Genomic DNA, 25,406 nt, shown 5'->3' on the forward strand with positions numbered 1-25,406 from the left:
ACTTTTTCTCAGTGTTCTTTGCCAGTTTTCTCTTTTCCCCCATCTTTTAAGGTTGAAGTGTCCTAGGGCTCCGTCCTAGAACCCCTGATCTTCTCTGTTAAACTCAAACTGTTGGCAATTCCATCCCAGCTCACAGATAAATACTGTGCAGATGCTGACAATTTCTAAATTGACATCGTCAGCCCAGTCCTCCTCTCTCCCTAAATCCAGACTCGTACATCTAACTGCTCAGCATCTCCACTTGGATGTGTGTTGGACATCACAAAGTTATTCTAAGACTGAAGTCTTAATCTTCTATCTACACCTGACCCACCTGAATTTTCTCCATCCCAGGTGGAGGTAACTTCATCTCTCTCACTCCTTTCTTATACCCCACATGGAATAACCTGCACAACTCAGAATCGCTCCCCTTCTTACAACTTCTATAACAATGCTCCTAGTGGGAGCAACCATTATCTCTCATCTGAACACTGCAATGGCCTTCTAGCTGGTTTCTCTGCTTTCCTCCTTGCCTGCATAATACCTGCAATCCATGTAGCAGCTACAGTGATCCTTTAAAAATATAAGTCAGATCATGAAATTCTCTGCTCAAATCCCTGCAGGTGCTCCCCATTTTGTTAGAGTAAAAGCCGAAATCCTTGTGGTGAATCTCACCCTCCACCCCCACTCTCAGCTCCCTGGCTCACGCTCCAGGGACCCTGGCCACCCTGCTCTTACAAATGTCAAGGGTATGCTCTTGCAGTATTGTTTGCCCTTCCCTCTGCACCTACTGCTTCCCCTCCAGATACTCTTATGACTTAACTCCCTTGTCTCCTTCAAGTCCCTGAGGCCCACTCTGTGGGCCTCATTTTAAAACTTGCAACCTACCCCTCCCCCAGCACTCTAATTCCCCACAGCCTGCTCTAAGTTTCTCTTTCCATTCACGTTCTTTATTATAGCTGTTGTTTAACATCTGTCTCTCCCTCCTGGAATATTGATTCCATTAGGGCAGAGATGTTGACTGATCACTGATGTACCTCAATGTCTAGAATGGTGCCTGGTGTGACACATGGTAGGTGCTCAATAGTATCTTATTGACTGAGTCCTAGACTCAGTAAAAATCAAAGCTAAAAGATGCCTTAAAGATGATCTAGTCCATCACCCCTGTCGTAGCCACCAGTGTTTAGTCCTGTAATTTCTTTTTTAATTTTAGTAATGTATTTTATTCAATTCAATATATCTAAAATATTATATCAATACATAATTGATATGATATTACTAATGAGATATTTTACATTATTTTTATTTGTACTGCCTCCCCCCACCAGCCCTGGTTTAGTTGAGATATATTGATAGACACTGTGTGTAAGTTTTAGGTGTACACATAATGAGTGGATATTTGCATACACTGCAAGATGATCACCACAATACGTTTAGTTAACTTCTATCACCTCATATACTTATACATTTTTTTCTCCGTGATGAGAACTTTTAAATTTCTTTTAAACTAATCAGTTATGTTTTCTGTAAATTATATAGCTTTATGAAATAGATCTAGCTGATCTTAGGGCAATCAGATATGCTGGGTTATATGACAGTGAAATAATTACTTCTGATGTATTGGCATTTCATCCTCATTTTAAAAACATGGACCTGGAAAAAATAACTGTTGAATCAAATGATTGTTCATTAATGGCAATTCAATGCCCTCTGCTGGCTGCAAAGCATCAGAACATTTAAAATGATTTCTAGGTATTTGCTAATTGCTTTACAATATAAAAATGCTTTTAAAGCCTAACAGTAAATTTGAGTAAAGCTGCTTTGTCATCATGAAAGAAATGGTTTCAAAAAGCCATTTTTTAAGTTGGAAACTATATTCTTCATTGCCATTTTTACAATAATTACTAGAATTAGAAACACAATAAAAATAAGAGTATAGGGGATCCCTGGGTGGCTCGGCAGTTTAGCGCCTGCCTTCAGCCCAGGGCGTGATCCTGGAGTCTGGGGATCAAGTCCTGCATGGGGCTCCCTGCCCGAAGCCTGCTTCTTCCTTTACCTGTGTCTCTGCTTCTCTCTCTCTCTGTGTCTCTCACGAATAAATAAATAAAAACTTTAAGAAAAAAATAAAAGTATAGAAAAATAGGACAATTATTTTTCATGGTAATTTCAAAGGATTAATAAATCTTACATTGAAAACAACCCAGAACAAGCCATACTGACTTCTTGGATGGATATGCGACAATGTGAAAACTGTCACATGTAACCAGATAGTTTGATAAATAAACTCAGATATTCAAATATTAGAATTATCTGCAAGTGCTTTGCAAGAGATGAAACAGCCAAAGACTTCAGCATGCAAATCCAGTTGGTTGTCTTTCCCACTAACTTCCTCAGTTCTCCAAAGCCTTCAGATCAACGTTAGTAAGATCTAATTTGACAAATTCAACAAATATTCATAAAGAGAACATCTACTAGTCTCTCAGAGTTAATCACACTCACCCTAATATTTCTATCCCAATTTGTGCCTCATAACAGCACTTGATGTACACTACATTGTATTAGAGCCACTACTGTCTATTTTGTAGCTTATGTATAAATATTATCTCCTCTGTCAGCCTGTATGCTTGCTAAGAGGGCAATGTTTTAATTCAGATAAATTTAGCCACATTTATTGAGAGACAACAGTGCTCTTAGCAATGTGAGAGATAAAAAAAAAAAAGCCTCTGTGGCATGAAATCCTATAAAATTATCATTGTCACTTTATCTTCTGCATAAAAAAATCAGACTACTACCTTAACTGGTTATTTCTTCAAAAGTGAAATGTTTAAGAGTGTTCTTGTAACTGCTAAACAAGAGAGTTGACCCTCACGGAGGAGCTCTTCCCAAAAACAACTAGAGTTCCAAAGGAAAATTCCAAAACAACAATAAGAAAAACACCCTGTTGCCTACTTGTACTGGCTGTATAGCTGCCACATCACCCAAAGAATGCTTTTTGGTTCGTCTTATTTTATTTTTTTCACTTTCTGTCTTAATATCTGAAAGCAAGCACTCCTTACCTTAACAAAGCTCATGCGGATAGTGCACATCTTGGTTAACTCATACACAACTTCGAATCCGTGGTGAACTGACTGAGCGAGCAGCTGTGCGAAGAGCTGGTTGTTGAAGATCTTCAGACTGCAGCCACTGGGGATCTTGCACACAGTGGCTGGGTGGAAGCCATGCTGATAGTTGCAGTTCCGGCTCTGCACAAAGATGCTGCTGTCACTCACACACTCGGCGTACACCTCTCCCCCAACGTAGTACAAATGCACACCTACAAGGTACAAACAGGATCCTCAGGCACCAGCACCGTATTTAGTTTTAGGTTAACACCATTCCCTTGTCATTGCGACCTCAAGGTGTGTGACTGATTACTGGGAAGTTAAATTTTAATATCACCAATCATGGTAAGAAGTGATCTACATGCCAACTTGTTCTAATTATAGTCTGTTGAGTTTCTTCCCATGAGTCCATTTAAAAGTGAACTGTAACCCATGTTTACATGGGTTGCCGAGGCTCTTGTGTGCCACTCCTTCCATCACTCTTAAATTCCTGTTTATTCACTCTAAAAGTAGGCTCTCGGAGGGCCTGGGTGGCTCAGTGTGAGCATCTGCCTTTGGCTTGGGTCGTGATCCCAGGGTCCTGGGATCGAGTTCCGCATCAGGCTCCCGAGGGGAGCCAGCTTCTCCCTCTGCCTGTGTCTCTGCCTCTCTCTCTGTGTGTCTCTCATGAATAAATAAATAAAATCTTAAAAAAACAGGCTCTCATAATATTAGATGCAAAGTAAATACACAATTCAGAAAACATCACAGAGTCCTTCAAGTACGTGTATCAATAAAAAAATAAAAATTGGGCACCAATAGTATCATGGAAATGTCACTGGAGTGCATACACTAAACCTGCTTCAGAGGAAACAATAAATGCAGTTTACATTTTATTTTAACAATTATGAATCCATTCCTCTTAACAAATACCTTAAAGAGATCAATTCCATTTAAAAACTTGCCCCCAACTATGATAGATAACAGAAATAATTCCTGTATTTCACTTAGGAACAACAAAATTCTTGCAACCTTTTTAGCTGTAAAGACTCACAATCAAAATGTAGCTTATGTTACTTTATCTCACACTCTGGGACTTAAAAAGCAAAACACCATCCTGAGATTAGTGCTGCCCACACTAATTTTCATTCCAGATTAAATCTGAGTTGATTCTCTTCCTCCAAGTGTCTGGGTTTAAGACCTAACATGCACTATGGCAAAGGACTGGGATTAGAAAAAATGAAGAAATTCTAGCCTAGTAAATATTAAATACCAGCACAATTTTCACTAGTTCTAGCCTCGTGAATATTAAATACCAGCACAGTTTTCCTCAGTAGAGGAAAACTCCACAGTTAACCTTTCAGCAGAAACAAAATTCTCCAGCATCATGTGTGAATGTGACTGTAAATACAATCACCATGTGGTCACAGGGGGATCACAGAAATAATCCAGGATACACTTCGAGTGATGTATTTTGGATCTCCTCAAACTGCAAATACTCATTTTTCAATAACAGAATTTACAGACCTCCAAGGAGTCCTGCAGAACTGTGCATGTAGGAAACCAGAGCTCGCCAGCTGCTCAGTGCCTCCATCAGGTTCTAAGGGGCACTTGTAGCGGCTAGGCATTAGCTCTGACTGCCTCCCAGCATATTGTTTCCTTTTCCCATCTCCTCTGCCTTAACACAATTTAAGAAACGAATGGTTTTCAGCACTCCGTATTTCAGCCACATGGCTGAAGAAACCGCTCAGGAGTCACAAAGCTAAAAGCCCAGCACGTGATGCTCAGTCCCAGGTTCCCCTTTCAACACCTACTCTGGACGGGCCTCCCTCCTCTTTTTTTCCTCAGCTTTCAGATTCCTCTTTTTTCTCGTGTCCCTTCTCACTCTCCCTGAACAGCCTGGGGTCTGGTACCCAGGGCCCCGGCTGTGAGGAGTAGGTGTGATGATGGTCCTCTTGGGCTGGGCCGTAGTCACCTGGCTGCAGGGACGTGGTGGGGGGGAGGCAGGGGCAAACACAAGCAGACCTCCTTTGCCAGGCTCTGCAAGCTCCCAGGGAAGGCCTGCCCCTGCGGTGGTTGTGGTTTTTCAAAAGAGGGTGAGCCAGAAAGGGAGCCAGAGAATGAGACTGCCAAGGGTTCAGTATGTATTTGAACTGAATGACTTTCAAATTTATAAACCTCCTAGAACCTAAGGAGAATGGATAGGATTTTTGTTATCTGACTCTGGTCTTTACTTCGAGGATGATTTTCAATCCTGTTGAAGTGTTATCCACAACCACAGCACAGTTGGCAGTGTAAGGAAAGCAAAGAAGAGCAGGGGCCGGCAGGCAGTAGTTTGGTGTTCTGAGCAAAGAGAGAGGGCAGAGCGAACAGGATGAGCACCCAGAGGCCTGAGTTGGCTCAGAACAGCAAGATGAGGGTGGAATTGGACCCCAGGTTGAAGAAGGCTGGGCTTTGGCATCTAAAGAAGGCAAGTAGGTAAATGATTTAATTTACATCCACTTGATAGGCCAAAAACAGTGGCTTTAAAGGACTTGTATTTTAGATTCAAAATCTCCATAGAGAACAATGAGCAATAAGGATGTCCAAAGAAAGTGCTTCCTGAGATGCCAGAGAGGACCGGGGCAGTGTGGTCCTCAGGCAAGCCCTTCTCCTATCTCTTGGGCTGCATCCCTCTATATCCGGCCTTCCCATTGGTGGTGAATGCTGCTCACGTTTTATGGGATGAGGGAGTGTGGAGTCCCGTGTCGTGGTTACTTAGGACCAGAGACACCGTGGGTTTGATTTGGATCTGCTAAGTAAGGAAGCAAGCGTGGTCCCCTTTGGTCCTCTCCTATAGACTTGAAAGACAGAGAAATGACAGAAAACACTGGGAAGAATGTGGGTTGCTTAGTTTGGAGAGCCAGTTCTGCGGCTCTGGACCCTAACAGGGGAGAGAGAAAGTCGGAGTCCAAGAGTGTTAGGAATGCACGTGGGTCCCCTGCTGACTGGGAGGGATGGGCAAATACCAGCACAGCAAGTCAATCTCATTACCCCACTGTCCTGCTCAGAGACTCCAATGCCTCTTCATTCCCCTTAGGATAATCCCAAACTGACTGGCACAAACTCAAACCCTCATTATAGGTTTGTAACTGACCTCTCCCCTGCCTTTGGTGCTCTGTCTTCTGCACACCATTTTAAAAACCTGGCTGAATAATTGGAATCATCAAGAGCTTTAAGAAAGTGTGTATTTCTGGGTATAATAACGGTACTTTTAGAAATTCCTTATATAGCTATATAAATACTTAAATCTATGAAGAAAGAATATGAAGTCTAAAATTTACTTTAAAACACTCATGCAAAAAATCTTGTGGAGGCACAGAGGAAAAAGAATGCACAGAACGTGAATCATCACTGAAGCTGGAGTTGGTGATACGAATATTCATTATGTGATTCTGTCTACTTCTGTATATGGCTAAAATTTTCCAAATTAAAAAATGTTTTGGGTAGCCCAGGTGGCTCAGCAGTTTAGTGCCGCCTTCAGCCCAGGGAGTGATCCTGGAGACCTGAGATCGAGTCCCACGTCGGGCTCCCTGCATGGAGCCTGCTTCTCCGTCTGCCTGTGTCTGCCTCTCTCTGTGTTTCTCTCATGAATAAATAAATAAAATCTTTTTTAAAAAATGTTTTAATGCGTGATCAAAAAAGCAACAACATAAAAGCACCGACTTCCAGATCCATGCTAGGGCTTTGGTTCAGAAGACAGGGCCTCCACAGGATGATGCCTGCAGCTGTGCACTGCAAGACTTCGGGATGTACTTCGGCCTTCCTAGATTTCTATCATCGTTATGAAGCTTCTCCAGAAGATGGCAGTAACTTCTCTAGAGAAAGGGACTCCTAATTCATTCACACAAAGCCATCTCTGGGTTGGTGGCAAGGTCAGTCCTCCAAATCTGAATCTGAAAACTTTAAGTCAGAATTTGGACAATATGATGAACAAACAGGTTTGGGTCCAACTGACTACACTCAACAGCCTGCCTCAGTCCTCACGCTCAGCTGCTCTGCTGGGCCAGGCTGCACCGTGATACTTCTCTCTCAGCACAGCTACAGCAATCCCGGCCTGCCCTTACAGACCACGTCCCATCCCTCTCCCACCCTCACATGAGCAAGAAAGCCCACTAGAGAGAATTTAGAAAATACAGAGAAGGGCAGCCCCGGTGGCGCAGCGGTTTAGCGCCGCCTGCAGCCCAGGGCGTGATCCTGGAGACCCTGGATCAAGTCCCACGTCGGGCTCTCTGTATGATGCCTGCTTCTCCCTCTGCCTGTGTCTCTGCCCCTCTCTCTGTCTCTATGAATAAATAAATAAAAATCTTTAAAAAAAGAAAATTCAGAGACTTAAACTCAGTCACAGTGCACAGCCCAGAAATAATCAAAGCTAACATGTTATATATACCTTTCAGTCTTCTTTCTTTCTTTTTTTTTTTTAAAGATTTTTAATTTATTGATTCATGAAAGATACAGAAAGAGGCCGAAACACAGGCAGAGGGAGAAGCAAGCTCCTCGCAGGGAGCCCGATTGGGGACTCAATCCCAGGACCCTGGGATCACGACCTGAGCCAAAGGCAGACGCTCAACCACTGAGCAACCCAGGTGGCCCTCAGTCTTCTCTTTCATGGGTGTGTTTTAAACCTTTCACCCTTCCCCTACTAACAATTTAATTTTATTGTAATAGCCAGGGGATCCTTTTAAATGGAACATTCAGATCTGTAAACTCCCATGATCTGGTCCTGTCTTCTCTTCTAGACTTTCCCATTCCCTTACTCATTTTATTCCACTCACCCTGGCTCCCCTGCTGTTCTTACAGTACACCAGACAGGCTTCTAAGTGTCTCAATTAATTAACTCCAAGAACAAGTTAACTTATTCACTCAGCTAGGAGGGCATTTTGCTGCAAACTTATTCAGGCAGGTGTTCCAGGAAGCCATGCTGCTCAGAACCAAATGATCCAAGGTCAGTCCCTTGATCTCATAAAAGACTGACAGGTCTTCCTTTAAAAATATTCTAAGCCGGGGATCCCTGGGTGGCGCAACGGTCTAGCGCCTGCCTTTGGCCCAGGGCTTGATCCTGGAGACCCGGGATCGAGTCCCACGTTGGGCTCCTGGTGCATGGAGCCTGCTTCTCCCTCTGCCTGTGTCTCTGCCTCTCTCTCTCTCTGTGTGTGTGTGACTGTCATAAATAAAAAATTAAAAAAAATATTCTAAGCCGGGCGCCTGGGTAGTTCAGTTGGCTAAATGTCTACCTTTAGTTTGGGTCATGATCCCCGGGTCCTGGGATCGAACCCCACATTAGGCTCCCTGCTTAGCAGGGAGTCTGCTTCTCCCTCTCCCTCTGCCACTCCCCCTACTTGTGCACATTCTCTCTCTCTCTCTCTTTTTCTCTGTGTCAAATAAATAAAATCTTTAAAAAAATATTCTAAGCCAACTTTTTTTTTTTGCCATGCTTTATGGTATGGCTTGTAAGCTCCCCTAAATTTTTTTTTTTCCAAATTAAAGCACTTCCAAAACAGCTTTATGAGAAAACTGTGACTTTGCCTTGGGGACCACATGGGGGTGGAGTGCCCTTCCATCCAGTGGGCACTTAGGTGGACCTCACGTTTTTCACGAAGGGCCGTCAATCCTAGCCCTTGTTCCTATGGTTTCTTAACTTGGGGATTAGCTCTCGGCCAGTAATGCAGAACCTCCACTCCCCATGTCCTCAGCAGCAGCACTTTCAACAAGCTACCTGCAGAAAGATTCCCAGAAGGCATTAAACACTCTTCATATTTGAATTCCATCTTTGGATCAAGTGGCATCAGCAGAAGTCCAAACGCAGAACAATGTGGAGAGCAAAATTTTTATCACAAAGCTGACCTTCAGTTGTATTCTCCTTCCCTGCTCCCCCAACCCCCAATTTCTGATTTTCTATTTCTCATTTATCATTTCACTGCAAAGGTTTCCTATAAGCTACTTCAAAGCCACTATGGAAAAATACAGGATAAAAATAAACAAATATCACCAGTAGAGTCAACACCAATGAACACACTCAACCTGTTCCTAATCAATGGCTGGTAGGTCTCCTACCAAAGGAGACATTTAAGAGGTATTTTAGGAAGAATATTAGAATGTATCACCAAGTGCAACAATGAATCTCCCCTGGAAATCTGAAATAAAAGGTTTTCAGGGGCATCTGAGTGGCTCAGTGGTTGAGCATCTGCAGTCAGCTCAGGTCGTGATACTGGGGTCCTGGGATCGAGTCCGACATTGGGCTCCCCGCAGGGAGTCTGCTTCTCCCTCTGCCTATGCCTCTGCCTTTCTTTGTCTCTCTCATGAATAAATAAAATCTTAAAAAAAAAAAAGAAAGAAAAGATTTGCAGCTATCTTCCTGAGGTGGTCGAAGGGTTGGATGGGGAGAGAAAAGATAAAATGACTCTAAAGGTTCTGTACACCGATGATTCCACAGTCATCTGACATAAGAGCAGACAACCAGGTATCAGACACTACCAATTACTCTAATATAAAGAAAATGATTTAAAGATCAACAATGAGGCCTCACACTCAGCTGGGATTTATTACTGTTGGTCACGCCGATGAGACAGGATTCAAAGCTTCACTGGCCAGACCTCAGTGAGGCCTATGCCCGTCTGGCTTCCTAATAATGCCTGACCACAGGAGAAGCAAATTACTATCAGAAGTTTCCATTCAGAAATAAGTCATGATTTTCACTACCCAGCTTCTATGTCTCTCCAAAGGTCACTTTACCTGATATATATACCCAGCCAGAATTCTTCTTCTGAAGTTATCTTATTTAGCATCTTTAAGGCAATTTGAAAGTCATTCATGATAATTCTATTTAATAATTTCATCCTGCTTTCATATTTATCATCTGGTTTGTTTTCTTAATACTCATCCTACGCCACCCTCCAGAAGACGCTATGCCGACCCCAGAAGCAGGAAGACCAAGACCCTGAATGCCTATATGCTCTCTGCCAGTCTGCGACCATCCTTCTAGGTTATGCAGCCAATACGTGGCTGGTTTCTCTCCCCACGTTTCAGTTCAGAAGAATATAGAAAGGAATTATGTATTTGTTTTTACCCTTTCCTATGTGTCTCCTGGTGTTTTCTATTGTTGAGTTTCTGTTTACGTTAGAAAGAAGTCCAAGGCAGAATCTGTTCCTGTTATTTGAAGGGTCTGTGAATCCATCTATAAGCACGCTTCGGGAGGATGCCTGGAACGTTTCCCCAACTCGGTTGTTCAGTTCATAGTAGGCAACCGAGCACCAGTGCTGAGGTTCCTCATAGCAAACTGGTCGAAAGTCTGAAAGAAAGAGAGCCAAACAGCACATCACTACCATCATGCGGGGCTTCCCATCTCACGATCCCACCTGGACGCTTATATTAATGCTGTCAACCAGACAAGGATGCTCTCTGTGATCTTTTCAAACCTGTCACTTGATGGAAGCTATGTGAGTTAGCTCATCTGGTTAACACACTTGTGGCATACACATGAGGCATAGAGGCCACGGTGTGTGACTCTGCCATGCTTAGAGCATTTGTGATCATACTTAGTTTTGAGGGGGTCTGACAAACAATGATATGAACAGATCAGCATAGATTCCATCACCCCTAAAGGAGACAGCTCCAAGGAAGGTGGCACGTCATCTTCCTCTCTACATGTGAAAGATGGCATATTACCGTCACTGTACCAAACAGGAGTCCCTGTGACAAGAGTATATACCATTTTCTAACAGACTAAGGATGAAAAGTAAAAGTTTATATATGATAAAAGCCAAATCAAAAGCACTGGATAGGACTTTAAATTATTAAACAAAGGGGAAAACTTCTATGTAGACTCCCATTCTCCACTGTATACATATGGAGTATGTATGTGGCATAAAACATTTTTCAAGACAGCTGTATCTGCCATTAGGAAATCCTAATGGATTTCCATTTCCTAATGGAAATCCTAATTTTCACCTCGATTTTTCAAAGCTAAGTAAGTTGCCAGTAACCAACCAAAGTTCAGAATTCTTTCTTTGCCATGCACAGTCTTTCTCTTTTTATTGATTATATTAACTCTCTTTTCTTTGAATATCCTAGTAATTCTTATATCTAGAGTGTGTTCCTATGTGCACTAAAACAGAAACTTGTGAAACATAAATTAGAGGGTTATCATTTGATTTACAAAAGGAACTTTACTTATAAGAGACTTCACCCTGGCAGACTTTAAATCATAAGTTCCGTTAGACCCTCTCTATTCAATGTGGTTCCTGGAAGGGTAGCCCCTGCATCACCTGGAAGCTTGTGAGGAAGGCAGATTCTTGGATCCCACCCTAGATCCAAGGAATCAAAATCTGCATCTACATAAGATCGCCTTGCGGTGTATGTGAACGTTAAAACTGAGCAGTATTCATTTTTCTAGCCTATTTAAAGAAACAGGTAAAATTCTGTAGAAACCCTACTTATATATTTACATATATTTCTAAGAGCACCCCTCTAAGCTAAATCAAAGACAGCACCACAAAACTATAGTATAAACACAACTGGACAAAATTTCTAACTTAAATACCTATTTCTGTACTAGACATCAAGAACTACAAGTATCTAAACATTGAGGTTGAAATTAAAAAATACCTTATTCTAGTAACCAGGATGATAAACATTCACTCTATGGTGCTGAGGAATGCCAAAGTTAAAATGCAAAGCCATGCTATGTGCCCCTTCAAACACATGTGAAATAGCAGGCTGGCTACCTTTTTTTTATTTTTTTAATTTGTTTTGTTTGGGGTAACGGGAGATGCACTTCAAAAGCTGCTACACTGAGCTAGCTGTTCATCTACAAATTTACCTCTTTTAGGCACTGACAGCACTAAATGACTATCAGTTGTGGAATCTACTGGCTGGCCATTCTGGGTCGCTGGGGCTCCTGTGGCATGATAAGGCAGGGGTGGTGTGTCAACTAAAAGAAAGCAGTAAAACAGAGGCATGTCAAACTGATAAACTACACGAAGAGAGTCAGATCCAACCTTTCTTGCTGTGAAACTGCTGGGCTGGGTGGACAGTGTTATTGTTCAAGAGAGGCCCGTAATGTAATAAGGCTATTCTGCAGTGACTTTGTGAGTGTCACACAGAAGAAACTGGTTATCCTGACATCCTCACTCAATGGTTGATTAGTTTTTCCCTCTGACTTATGAGTTATCTAAATTCCAATGACCTGCATGATAAGATATTGAAATCGAGGAGCTATTCTAGCTTTCTCAACAGCACAGGCGTCTGTTGTCTGGCTTTCAAAACAGAAAGCTAAATCTTCTTTGAAGTCAGCTTAATTTTTTTATTCCTCTATTGCTATGGATTGTACAATGGCCACAGAGATGCTCTGTCTCTGAGATGTTCTAAACATGCCCCCAAAATGCCTTGATTATAACCTTGTGCCCAAGGTATACGAAGGGCTCCTCTCCCCAAATATCAGTTCCTGTAACTGGACAGTGATCATGGTTAGGCACATGCTGTGCATTCTGTAGATAATATCTTATCAGAAAGCAATTCACAACACAATAAAAACTCCCACAGCAGAGGAAAAACTCTTGAGTGAGAGTCTCAGAATAGCTGATTCCTCTTGTATACGTTCCTAAATGTCAGTTCAGAATAGTCTTGTTAACGTTAGTGGTGGATGGAGTTCAGTGGCATGAAAAGTTGAATTGGTCTAACTTTGTTGAATTGAATTTTATCCATTCAAGTAGTTCCCACACTTAAATGTGCATAAAAGTCACCAGTGAAACTTGTTAAAGATGCAGATTCCTGGTCCCACCCCTCAGAGAGTCTGAGCCTGGAGATCAGTGGTTAGATGTAGTCACATACATTTAACAGGCACTGCTGTCAATTCTAATGCACACCACTTTGTACAACCATGGATAAGGCATTTCCTCCTGAGAAAATAAATTATGACCTTGATGGAAAAGTTATAAAGCAAGGTCGCTTTTCTGCAGGTCCTTGAGTAAGTCTATCTATAAAATTCAGGGGTTGAACCGTAACACCATATCTACTCCTAGGCATATGCCCAAAGGAGCTGAAAGCAGGGACTCAAGTAGATGCTTGCAAGCCAGTGCTTATAGCAGAATTATCCACATAGCAGAATTATCCACATTAGCCAAAAGGTAGAGGGAAAAAAACCCAAATATCCATCAACCAATGAATGGATTGTTTTTAAATGTGGTATACCCATACAGTGGAATATTGTTCAGTCACAAAAATGAAGTAACTGACACAGGCTTCTACATAGTTGAACTATGAAAACACTATCCTAACTGAAATAAGCCAGACACAAAAGGACATACATTATATGATTCCACTTCTTTGAGGTACCTAGAATAAACTAATTCATAGAGACCATAAGTGGATTGGAGGTTATCAGGGCTGGAACAAGGGGGAGGGAAAGAATCAGGAGCTACTGCCTAATGGGTAGAGTTCTGGTTAGGATGAAAAATTTTGGAAATAGATGGTGGGGATGGTTGCACAGAACTGTGAATGTGCTTAATGCCACTGGATTGTACACTTAAACATGGTCAAAATGGTAAATTTTACATATCTTCCCACAACTTTAAAAGTTCAACATATGAAAAATCACTACATTGCACACTTTCAGTGTGTGAACTGTATGATTTGTCAATTATATCTCAATAAAGCTGGTAAAAAAAAATTAAGGGGCTGAACCAGTTAATTTCAAAATCTCCTATTAGTCTCACCTATCTATGGGTCTGTTACTCAGGTTGCATTTTGCTGTTAATCATTCAGAAAAGAATTAATTTTCTCTGAAATTAAAAGAGCCACTCCCTCAATGAAAATGAACCAGCTTCTGCATAAGATATTGAGTATACTTCCTCAAATTCTTTGTCTTCTTTGCCCATCTGCACATCCTTTCCTTATTCACTCCTTATCATTACTTGCCCGGACTGTGACAGCCTCGTTGCTTTTTTGCATGATTGTTCTCAACAGTTATTACCTCTTGAGGGTCAGAGGCTATTGTCAGAATGAATCATCACTGTACCCCTAGCAGTAGCATACTGCCTGGTGCTTCATCGGGGCTCAGTCATTACTTATGGACTCAATTGAATCTGTATCTATAACCCTGCGTTCCAAATGCCCGTGTGGTGATTCATTTACTCTGCAATCACCTAATGACTAACTACTGTGTTTTAGGGTCTGCACTACACAAATAAAAGATGACTGGAAGTTGAATGGGGGAAATACATAATGAGGAATAATATCATGTAGTGTGATAAATGCAATAGCAGATGTGTATGGAAACAGGAGCTGTTATTGTTGAGGCAGCAAAAGGAAGACCTGAATAACTTAGAAAGGAAGGGGCAACTCCTATCTTCCCACATTTTATAAGGTCTGTGAGGACAGGGGCAACTTTTACCAATCTTTTAAGCCTCCTTTCAGCTGCCTAAGGCAGTACTTGAATGTGATAAAAGTTCCATAAATATCTGTTAAATAAAAGAATATATGAACACATGAATGAAGCAGATTATAATGTCTAGCACCAAATGGGTTTATGCATGCCTTCAAGAAATTGTCACTCAGGATATAATTTATTTCACACTCACGAGGTGCATATAAATCTCTTCTTCATCATCTAACTTAGACCTACTTTATAGGCATGGCAGCCCGTGCAATTACGACGATGTCCTTAACCTCCCTTTTGCACAGGATATTCCTTCCATAGGCTTTCTCATTCAGCACACATTTACTGAATAGCTCTGTCTTCAAGATGCTGTGCTGGCTTCACACAACGCAAAAGGAGATGACTAGGTGAGGCCTGCCCCTGCCCCAGTGAAGCTATGCATACTTCTTTTGGAGGCAGGGACTTCCTGTGTTTACTGAAAGAGACAGCCAAAGAAAAGGCCAAGTTCGGACCCCTGGACCCCTCACGTTGCTCGCCCTCAGGCCAAGTCTTCTTGCTTGGGGTTAAAAGAAGCATTTTATAATCCTATTTCTGCTACCTTAAAAAAAAAATTCTTGGAAATTCCCAGAGATGTTCAAATCCATTTAGTTTCTTCCAGAGGATTAGAACCAGAAACCACATCAAAGATATGTTGTAGCTCCAGAAAAACTGTTCCCAGATGGCCCCGATCTTAGAGGTGGCAGGGTCCAAAGGCCCACAGGACCTTGCCATATAAACTGTAAAGTTCCACGTGAATGCTAGTAACAGGGATTGTAATTATGATGGTTCCACCATAAATATTTGAGTTGGGTCATATGCCACGGAGACAGTGAGCTTTTACTGACCTGAGTGTTGATAGGGGCTCTCTGGCTCGGAGGGGCTTCCTGGGGAGTGAGGGTAGCCAGCAGTGCATGGGGACTGTGAGAACACGTGCCCGGGCCCCGGCGAGGGAGGGAACGCACTGCACGGAGGCTGCTGGAAAGAGTCAGGATAGGTGGCGTTGTGCGGCATGAGAGGCTCACTGTGGAGGGAGGTGCTGCGGAACTTGGCTAGCAGGCTGAGCTGGGGGTTATATTCACTGTGCCTTGGCACGAGTACAGGCGGCAGCACTAGGATGAGAAAGGAACCAGTGGATTAGAACTGAACATTGGCTCGTTGGCACAAAATCCGGCAGACGCTTGCTATTTGTGTCTGTCCATTTTTTGATAATAAAACCCTGATTTCTGGGAACTACCCATCCACCATTCTTTGTGCTTATTGTAAAATTGTCAATTAAGGTCCCATCGTTTCCCAGAAAGTGATTTTGGGAAGCGAGCTAAACACCAATGTTTAACATTTAAACACTCTTTTAGCAAACTGCATATTAAACAGGGTATCGAAGAAAAAAAGTTTAGAGGAGAACCATTCCACTGTCAGCACTCTAAAGAGACTGCCTATTCAATCTTACCACAGAAATGACCAGAGCTGTCCTATTATCTGGCTTTCTGCAGACCTAATTGTGTCTTCCTTTGATTCTGCCAATAAAGTGGTTTGTATTTTTTATAAAGGCAAAATCGGTTTCTAAGTGATGCCTACAATATTTTTCTTTTACAGACCATGTTGAATTATTCAGACGGCCAACCTAGATTTTGGGCTCAGTAGTGCTGCTAGAGTTCAAAACAAACAAACAAACAAACAAACAAACAATTTAATTTGTCTTTACCAGAAAGATTTAAAGGTACCTAAAAATGTTAAGTAAAAGAAAAACGGAGTAATAAAAAGTAAGTAAAAGATAAGCAGTAATAAAAAAACATAAATAGGGGGTCCCTGGGTGGCTCAGTGGTTTGATGCCTGCCTTTGGCTCAGGGCATGATCCTGGAGTCCCAGGATCGAGTCCCGCATCGGGCTCCCTGCATGGAGCCTGCTTCTCCCTCTGCTGTGTCTCCGCCCCTCCTCTCTCGGCGTCTCTCATGAATAAATAAATAAATAATCTTAAAAAAAAAAAAGAAAAAGAAAACATAAATAAAGCCTACACTATGTAGTGTTTTTTTTTTAAATCATAATTCTATACAAGTCAACAATGGATGCAATTCTCAAGGGCAAGCATTATCCAGCCATTCCTAGTTCCTATTGACTTCTAAAGTGTCACAGTGCCTGGCAGAAAGAAGATACTCAATAAATGTTGTTATGGTATAACCTGTGACCAATGTAAGTTCTAGAAAGAGGAGCAGGGAAAACAGAGAGAGGAGGTGGTCAAAGGCAATTGCAGGGAAAACAGAGAGAGGAGGTGGCCAAAGGCAATTGCAAAGCTCTTCTAAGGGAAAATAATTCTTACCCCCAGCTCCCACGATAGAAACCAACAAGAGCCAAAAAAGAACATAAACTGTAAACTAAAATATAGTTATCAGAGATTTAAAAAGAAGAAAGAAGTTAATATAAATTAGCTAAATTCTCATCTTTTTTATTAGTAAAATTATCTAAAGGTGCAAAGTCTGGAAACAGATCTGTAAGGCATATTATATGTAGGGTTATCTCCAAAATTTTTAGCAATTAATGTATAAACATTGTCTAGGTGTGTAAGTGTATTACCTAGAGTTATTTCCATAATTTTTAGTAATAATGGAGGGAACAAGGAAAGGAACTAACCAAGAATGATTAAAAGAGGCTGCTCTTAATTATACTACTGATGTGTTACCAAACTCAAGTATTGATGAAAACTTTCATAAAAAGTAAATGCTGGGGATCCCTGGGTGGCTCCGTGGTTTAGCACCTGCCTTCATGCCCAGGGCGTGATCCTGGAGACCTGGGATCGAGTTCCACATCAGGCTCCCTGCATGGAGCCTGCTTCTCCCTCTGCCTGTGTCTCTGCTTCTCTCTCTCTCTCTGTGTCTCTCATGAATAAATAAATAGAATCTTAAAAAAAAAAAAAGTAAACGTTTTGGAATAAACAGACAAAAACAGTAATAAAATAACAATAACATCAATCACAAAGTCTACCACCTTCCCTACCATCATACCTTTATGTCTTTCTTAATAAGCAACAGTTTTTTGTTCTGTTCTTCTTTATTTTCTACCTTTCTTAAGGTAGAAATGTTTGGATTTAAATGAAAAGTTTTAAACTAAACCACCACAGTTGAGGGCAAAGAAACAAATTATTTCTTCCCCCTTTATTTTTAAGAATATTTTATTTATTTATTTACGGGACTCAATCCCAGGACCCCAGGGTCATGACCTGAGCTGAAGGCAGACGCTCAACCACTGAGCCACCCAGGTGTCCCTTCTTTCCCCTTTAAAAGCCAGTATATGCATATACATGTGTAATGAATGACATTACAGAACACTCAACATCATCATGCAAAAATGAGCTGGATGATAAGCCATTAAATTTCCTTTTATGTGTTCCATGAATATGCAGCATTAAAAGGATGACTCTCTTTGTGGATAGTCTGAAAGTGAAGGCCTAGCAGAGTAAACGGTATATGGTTTCTTTTGCAATGATGCTTCATCACAATGCTAACAAGTTTCAAATAAACATTCATTTTTCTTTTCTGGGTGATGAATTGGAATAATCTCTGTGATTTCAGTTGTAATGTAAAATACCTACAATGTATTCCTAACATTAATAAACATAAAGCCTCACACTGAGTGCAGACTTCTGTTTCTTTATGGGCTGAAGATCTGAGACACCAAAAGAAAGAAAAAGGGTTTGTTTTCTTTTCTTGAAACAAATGTCTTGATAATGTATTTTTACCATCCATGTAAAACCAAAGGCAGTGATTTTTGTAAAGAAAACCGATGGTGTCATCCTGGTTGTTACTCAGCTTGACTGACTAGTTTACCTTACATTTACACTGATCATATTTTTAAATACTTCCACTCAAAACATAGCTGTCCTAGTCCATTTGGGCTGTTATAACAGAAATACCATAGAGCGGGTGCTTTATAAACAATAGAAATTTCTTTCTCCCAGTTCCAAGGGCTGGAAAGTCCAAGACTGGGGTGCAGCACGGTCAGATTCTGGGGAAAACCCCCTTTCAGGCTGCAGATTCCAATCTTTCATGTCCTCATGTGGTGGAAACGGATGAGGGAACTCTCTGCGGCCTCTTTTAGGAGGGCACTAACCCCATTCATAAGGGTCTGGTTCTCATGACTGAATCACCTCCTAAAACCTTTACCTCCTAGTACCATCACCTTAAACATTAGGTTTTCACAACAAGTAAATTTGGAGGAGAGGGCATAAAACGTTTGACCCATAGCAATAGCTATCCCTAATTACTAAATTCTATTTCTAGTTCAAGACTACTGTACCAATATAACATAGTGAGATTACAGACATTGGTTTTGATTTTATGCCACCTTCTAAATACAACACTATCTTAACAACAAAGCATTATATGGGTGAGAACAGTAGCAGGAGTTACTGCCCATATGGGGTGCAACTTAGAGCTGAAAAGCTTTTGTATCTCTTTCAAAAGTCATGTGGTTTTGAAATACAGGTATTTTATGTAAAGAAGAAATCATACTTCATTTTGAAATAAGCTCCATTTGCATGGAGTAAAATCAGCATATGCCATGAAAACACTTTTTGCATAGAAGCTAGGCCGAAGCCATTCAAAGTGAGATTCCAGGACTGGTAACACTTTACCAGCTGCTGGGTACCAGTCAAGGAAGAAATTGAGAGTAAACGTTTAGAAACTTTAATAGCAAAAAAAAAAAAAAAAAAAAAGAAACTTTAATAGCAATTTGACAGAGTAATTTTATTCTGTTGAAATGCAGATATTGTTAAAGTAAAAACAACAACAGCAACAAACTGGGCTTGCATTTGTAAGTATTTTTAAAATTTCATTTGCTAGTAATCATTTGTATTACAAAAGTATTGATATTTGAAGGATTGAAAATTTAAGAATGAAAACTGGTCCTACAGAGAGTCAGAAAAGAACTTAAATAGATAACTTAAGTGGTTGTGTGAGTAAAAATAAAATCAGAGTGCAGCCTCCAATGTTCCTAAAATGGGGGTAGGAGTGTCAGAAAAATAAATTTCAAATGCAAAACTTAATTAAGCTTTATGAAAACTAGGAACTCAGCAAACTTGCTTAACATTCTCATGCTCGGTGTTTTCAAAATATTTACTTTAAACATGGCCAGAAAGTTAAATATAAATTTACCTTTCCTGACAAAAAAATCAAAGTTAGGAATAAAAAATCCTGGGATAGCCTAGCAATAGTTAAAATTAATACAATCTCCACCCATCTTTCATTTCAGAAACTCAATAAAACATAATGATATGAAATCTATTGGCCATATGTAAAAATATTCACATTATCATTTCTAAAAAAAACCTTATATAAACTAAAATACCAAATAAACTTTTAAAATTATGTTTTCTAGGGGCGCCTGGGTGGTGCAGTCAGTTAAGCGTCTGACTCTTGCTTTCAGCTCAGGTCATGATCTCGGGGTCATGAGATCAAGCCCCATGTTGGGCTCTGCGCTCAGCCTAGAATCTGCTTGAGATCCTCTCTCCTGTGCCCCTCCTCCACTCGTTCTCATGCTCTCTCTCTCTCTCAAATAAGTCTTTTAAAAAATTAGAAAATAAAATTAGGTTTACTAGTATTCATAAAGAAAACCAGAGACACTTAACAAAATATTTGCAATGTATATTCCTCAGGAAGAGAGAAATTATTTCTTAATGAACACTTTTTTCACTGGGGTACATTGTAAATGCTTAATATTCAAATTTTTGAAACAAAAAGATGTCAAGTCATTGTCATAACTCGGACCTGAATGACTTCTTTTTTAGTATGCAGAGAGAGCCCAGAGAGAAGCAGGAAAGAAAGGAAGAAAGCTAAGACCTGTACAATCTAGTGAAAACACATCTTTTATCTGTTCCAATGGATTGACAATTTCTCCTGCTTTCAACAGCCTGGCTTGGCCTGTAAGAGGCATCTCTTTGCATGTACTTAAGACACAGAACTTCATTCACATAGTCCTGTAAGATGCTCTGCAAAAAATTTTGTGAAAATGCATCATCCCGCTGACAAAAAATCATTCCACTAATGTCCCTTTGCTCCCCACCTATCAAATTTTGTGCCTTGCTACATACACAATAAATTTTTGCTTTCATGCTGGGGGAAAAAAAAAACCCAAAACCTTGCCAGGACTTTCTCAACAGTCTAATACAGGGACTCAATCCTGGGATGAAGTGACCATGAGAAGCATCCATACCCAGGCAGTGTTACAATACAAGAGCAAGATTTGGGAGCCTGAAAGGTCGCCTCTCTAAGATCACGGGCAGCTGGGAATGACTTCTCCAGTACTGCTGTCAGGTTAAGTGAACCCCGGAGCCAGGCAGCCAGCTGGACTCCCACCATGGCCTGCCTGCTTGACAGAGCCATCTCTTCATGGACACAGGCCATCTTCCAGAGCTCATGTGCCAGCCTCTGGTCTCCTGGAATGAGGCAGATGGCCAAATAGGGAGACAATGCTCCTCTTAGAACTGTATCCGTGTAGCTAGCGAGTGGGGAACACTCAATCCAAAGAGAAATGTCCTCAAACTGTTACAGCCAGTGTGAAGGCCAAAAGTAAACACCAGACTTCAAAAAGGGGGTGAAGTGTGTGTCCGCACACACACATATGGGGCTGTAAAGAGTTACAGAACCATACTTTCTTATATTTAAAGCCACATTTAAGAACTATTGCCAATCTCACCTAACCCCTGTTGCTTTCATTCCTAGGAGGATTTCCAGCAGTTCTTTCACTGTTCAGCCCCAGATATGAGATACTTCCCGTACCTGAGCCTGGGAAATGACAGCAAAAACCTTCTTTAGCTTACTTCGGTTTCAGTGAGGGAGAGGGGATGGAAAGGAGGATGCTCCTTTTTTACAGTTAATCATATCAAGGCCATATTAAGACCTTCAAAGACCCTAAGAACTGGAAAGACCATAACAATGGTAACTCCAAAATACATCAAAGCATCATTTTTTCAAAATCACACAAAACTTCCAGGTATACCGAAAGTAATTTCTTTCTAGATTTTTCTGACTACAAAAGTTTGGATTACTTCCTCAAAACTGCACCCTCTTCTCTTCCTTTTCTTTTGGTGGTGGTGAGTGGAAGGGGTCTTTGTCTTGCTGATGCCCCCTCAGTCATCAACTGTGACTTAGCTCCTTAACTTTTAAAATAAACTGTGATATCAGGAAGAAAACTCACCTGGAGTCTCCACCCGCCGGTAGTGATAGGGGTTAATGCACACCTCTTTCTGCTTGGAGCCGAAAGGGAACTCACAGCATTCCAGTGGCTTCAGCTCATGGTGAGACTGGAGATCAGGCCAGCGCCACACTCGGCAGTAAATGACATGGGGTAAACCCTTGCGGTGGGACACCTGAAGTCGCCCATCCAGGGACCGGGGAATTGTCACACATTTACTGGGCTGCCCGGGACAGCTGAGGGCCCTCTCCAGTTCATCCATGGCACCTTTCTTTTTCTTTAACTTCTTCACTAAAGAGTCTACCGCCTTCTCTGCCCACTTTTCCTCTTCATCTCCCTGCTTCCAGCCTAGCAGTCTCTTCACTGCTGGGCTGGTGAAGGAGAAGAGGGAGCTGATGGGGGTGCTGGAGTGCATAAGAGGTGCACTGTGGGCGTCCAGGGCAAACACAAACTGGACAGACAGCCCTTTAGGGGCTCCGGGGCCTGCAGGAGGTACGAGGCAAGTAATTCTGCAGGGATGTCATAGGTACAAGCTCTCTAGGGATGTCACAGGTACAAACTCTCCAGGGATGTCACAGGTACAAACTCTCCAGGGATGTCACAGGTACAAACTCTCCAGGGATGTCACAGGTACAAGCTCTCTATGGATGTCACAGGTACAAACTCTTCAGGGATATCACAGGTCTTCCTTTTCTTCTGGAAGTAACTGACCGATTCAGGTTGGGAACTGTGTCAACTTTCTCCTAGGCCCTAGAATGGGCCGGCCAACTCTGAAAACAACAAGACAAAACTCTAATCAGCTTCATCAGGATAATTTTCAGAAAGAATGAAAGGTTGGATATGAGGGAGAAAAGACTTCAAATGGTTCAGACTTGAAAACTCTTAGTCGTCTTTGGCTCTTCCCTCTCTGCTATGCCCCTTACCCAAGTCTTGGTAATTCTACCTTTAAATGTCTTTCAGATTTTGAAACTTCCTCTCTGTTCCCACCAATATCTGAGGCCTAGCCCACCTCACCATGCCCCAGATTACTGCAACAACCTCTGAAGTAGCTCTTCTCTTCTAATTCTAATCCATTTACTCCCAAATACAATTTTTAATGAATCATTTTACTATTTGAGAAATTACAGTGGCTCTTTAATTTTCCAACTATAGACTTCTCTGCCTGGATTTTGAGAGCCCTATAATCTTTCCTCAACATGCTCATGCTTCTTCCTTTCTCAATTATAGTTTTTTTTTTAATTTTTATTTATTTATGATAGTCACACAGAGAGAGAGAGGCAGAGACACAGGCAGAGGGAGAAGCAGGCTCCATGCACCGGGAGCCCGACGTGGGATTCGATCCCGGGTCTCCAGGATCGCGCCCTGGGCCAAAGGCAGGCGCCAAACCGCTGCGCCACCCAGGGATCCCTCAATTATAGTTTTTGCAAGTAATCCATCTTCACTGTTGGAAAAACATATAAATGGAATGGGAAAAAATTAGAACACTAATCATCTCACAACTCATGTATATTCTTCTGAACTATTTTATAGTACACTGGTTTTCAAAGGACCAGAGTTCCCATCAGGGGCCTCAAGGTCTTTTCCAACTACATATCTGTGTGTGCTAGATTTTCTTCATGTGTTTCAACTTAAAAAAATATATCACAACAGATTATATGCAAAAACAGGTATGACAATCCAAGTATCATCTATTAACCAGGCATTAAAGGAGGTCTGCAGAGATGTAAAACAATAATAGTCTTTTCAATAATTTTTGTTACCACATAATGGGTTTATCATTCTCTTTTAATGCATCAATAAATATATTTTTTAAAAGATTATTTATTTATTCATGAGAGAAACAGAGAGGGGCAGAAATACAGGCATAAGGAGAAGCAGGATCCCTGTGGGGAGTTCGATATGGGGACTCGATCCCAGGACCCTAGGATCATGATCTGAGCCAAAGGCAGATAGATGCTCAACCACTGAGCCACCCAGGTGCCCAATGAATCAATAAATATTTTTAAGTTTCTCAGTCTTAATTCCCAATGTGGCAAAGATTGATAGATATAATCCACATAAATGAAGGTTCTTTGGAGTTACTAATAATTCTTATGAGTAGAAAGGAGTAATAAGGGATCCCTGGGTGGCGCAGCGATTTGGCGCCTGCCTTTGGCCCAGGGCGCGATCCTGGAGACCCAGAATCGAGTCCCACGTCGGGCTCCCGGTGCATGGAGCCTGCCTCTCCCTCTGCCTGTGTCTTTGCCTCTCTCTCTCTCTGACTATCATAAATAAATAAAAATTTATTTTAAAAAAAGGAGTAATAAGACCAGAAAGTCTGAGAACTGTTTTTTGAAAAGTTACACATAGTCATGGTACATAAACATGTACACCAAAAGGTACTGCTGTCACATTTGTTATTGCCTGAAAATCAGGTGAATTCTTCTTTGCCCTATTATCCAAAGAAGACACTCTTTCCCAGTTATTCAACAGTCCCATTTAAACTTCCTGAGGTAGAACCAAACTTCCTCCTCTGTGAAAGAGCTGGCTTAAATAAAATTCTTTTCTTCTTCCAGATTTCAGAAACCAGCTACCTTATTAACGTTTAAAGTGTCTGTTGGTAACATTGTGGAGCAAGTGAACTCATTTTAGTATTTTAGAATCAATCTAGCTCAAAATCTCCAACAAGTGCTTGTTTAGTATGCATTAAATATCATTTTCTCCTCTACTTCTCTGGAGAGAAAGTTGCACCTTTCAGAGTACAATTATATAAACTTCTCCCAATAAAGGTGCTACATAACCTCCTGCTGTCGTGATAGTTGTTAGGCACCCCCGATGAGAAGGATGTCAGCCTGGTTACACAGAAATTGATGAATTTAATAAATATAAAGCAACACCTGTATCACTTTATTCTTTGTACAGACTTTATTTAGCATCCCAGAGAGAGGTAAACTGATGGAAAGGAGACTTGAGGGCTTGATAGCTGGGTTTTTTTGCCCTTGGCAGTTTGACTTATACTCAGTTTTATTTTGAAAAGGAAAGGTTGATTTTGTGGCTTAACGATCATGAATTTATAGTTAAGTTACTGTGTTCAAGTTCTGTTTATTTAATCAAGACAGGCTGCTTTAAAGCAATGAAGAGGATTAGAAGCTTTAAAGAGAACATGATGCAGAATAACCTGGACCCCCAAAGAGCTTTGAATTCTGCTTAGTTTTACATAGGACTTCTATAAGTAAATTGTGACATGAATATTTGTTTAGGTCAAGGATAGACAAAAGCTTTTTATAAAATGTTCAGCAGAGTTAAGCCAAATATACCCTTTAAAAAAACATTTGCTCCATGAAATAGTAACAGTTCTCTAAACCAGAGTTCGTTGTTGTTGTTTTAAACTATGGGTTCCTATGTATTAATAATGCATGTGAAATCAATGTATTCAAACAAAATAGTTTTGTAAAAACAACAAGATGGACTATATTGTGGTGTAGCACACAAAGAAAGAGCATTATTTCATTAAAACCTTCATTCAGAAGTATGTGCTCTGTGTGTGTAGATGTACACGTGCATATGCAGAGGGTCACTATGCAATTTGCAATGCACAGTGAAATGCAATTTGGTGTTGCGTGTTACAATAAAGAAAGCTTAAAAAAAAAGAAAGCTTGAAAAGCACCACCCTTAAACCAGAGACCTTCAAACCATGTCTGTTCGAGGTTCACCTTGATGAGTGACTTTCTGGG

The 25,406-nt window shown here is 41.1% G+C and overlaps 1 protein-coding gene across 9 annotated transcripts in view; it reads right to left on the minus strand.

Moving 5' to 3' along the window:
- SMAD9 (SMAD family member 9) overlaps positions 1 to 25,406 on the minus strand; it is a 75,481-nt gene that overhangs the window by 5,376 nt on the left and 44,699 nt on the right. For 5 of the 9 annotated variants that reach the window (XM_072720026.1, XM_072720028.1, XM_072720025.1 and 2 more), the window contains 5 exons: positions 21,697 to 22,463; positions 15,357 to 15,620; positions 11,917 to 12,027; positions 10,165 to 10,386; positions 3,036 to 3,292 (listed from right to left, as the gene is read on the minus strand). In XM_072720026.1, coding sequence (XP_072576127.1) covers positions 3,036 to 3,292; positions 10,165 to 10,386; positions 11,917 to 12,027; positions 15,357 to 15,620; positions 21,697 to 22,108 — 1,266 coding nt within the window. In that variant the 5' untranslated portion in view covers positions 22,109 to 22,463. The remainder of the gene's footprint in view (positions 1 to 3,035; positions 3,293 to 10,164; positions 10,387 to 11,916; positions 12,028 to 15,356; positions 15,621 to 21,696; positions 22,464 to 25,406) is intronic. The other 4 variants (XM_072720033.1, XM_072720032.1, XM_072720031.1 and 1 more) reach the window with 1 other exon arrangement.

The sequence above is a fragment of the Vulpes vulpes genome, chromosome 9 (assembly GCF_048418805.1).
Source record: "Vulpes vulpes isolate BD-2025 chromosome 9, VulVul3, whole genome shotgun sequence".
Lineage (NCBI taxonomy): Eukaryota > Metazoa > Chordata > Mammalia > Carnivora > Canidae > Vulpes > Vulpes vulpes.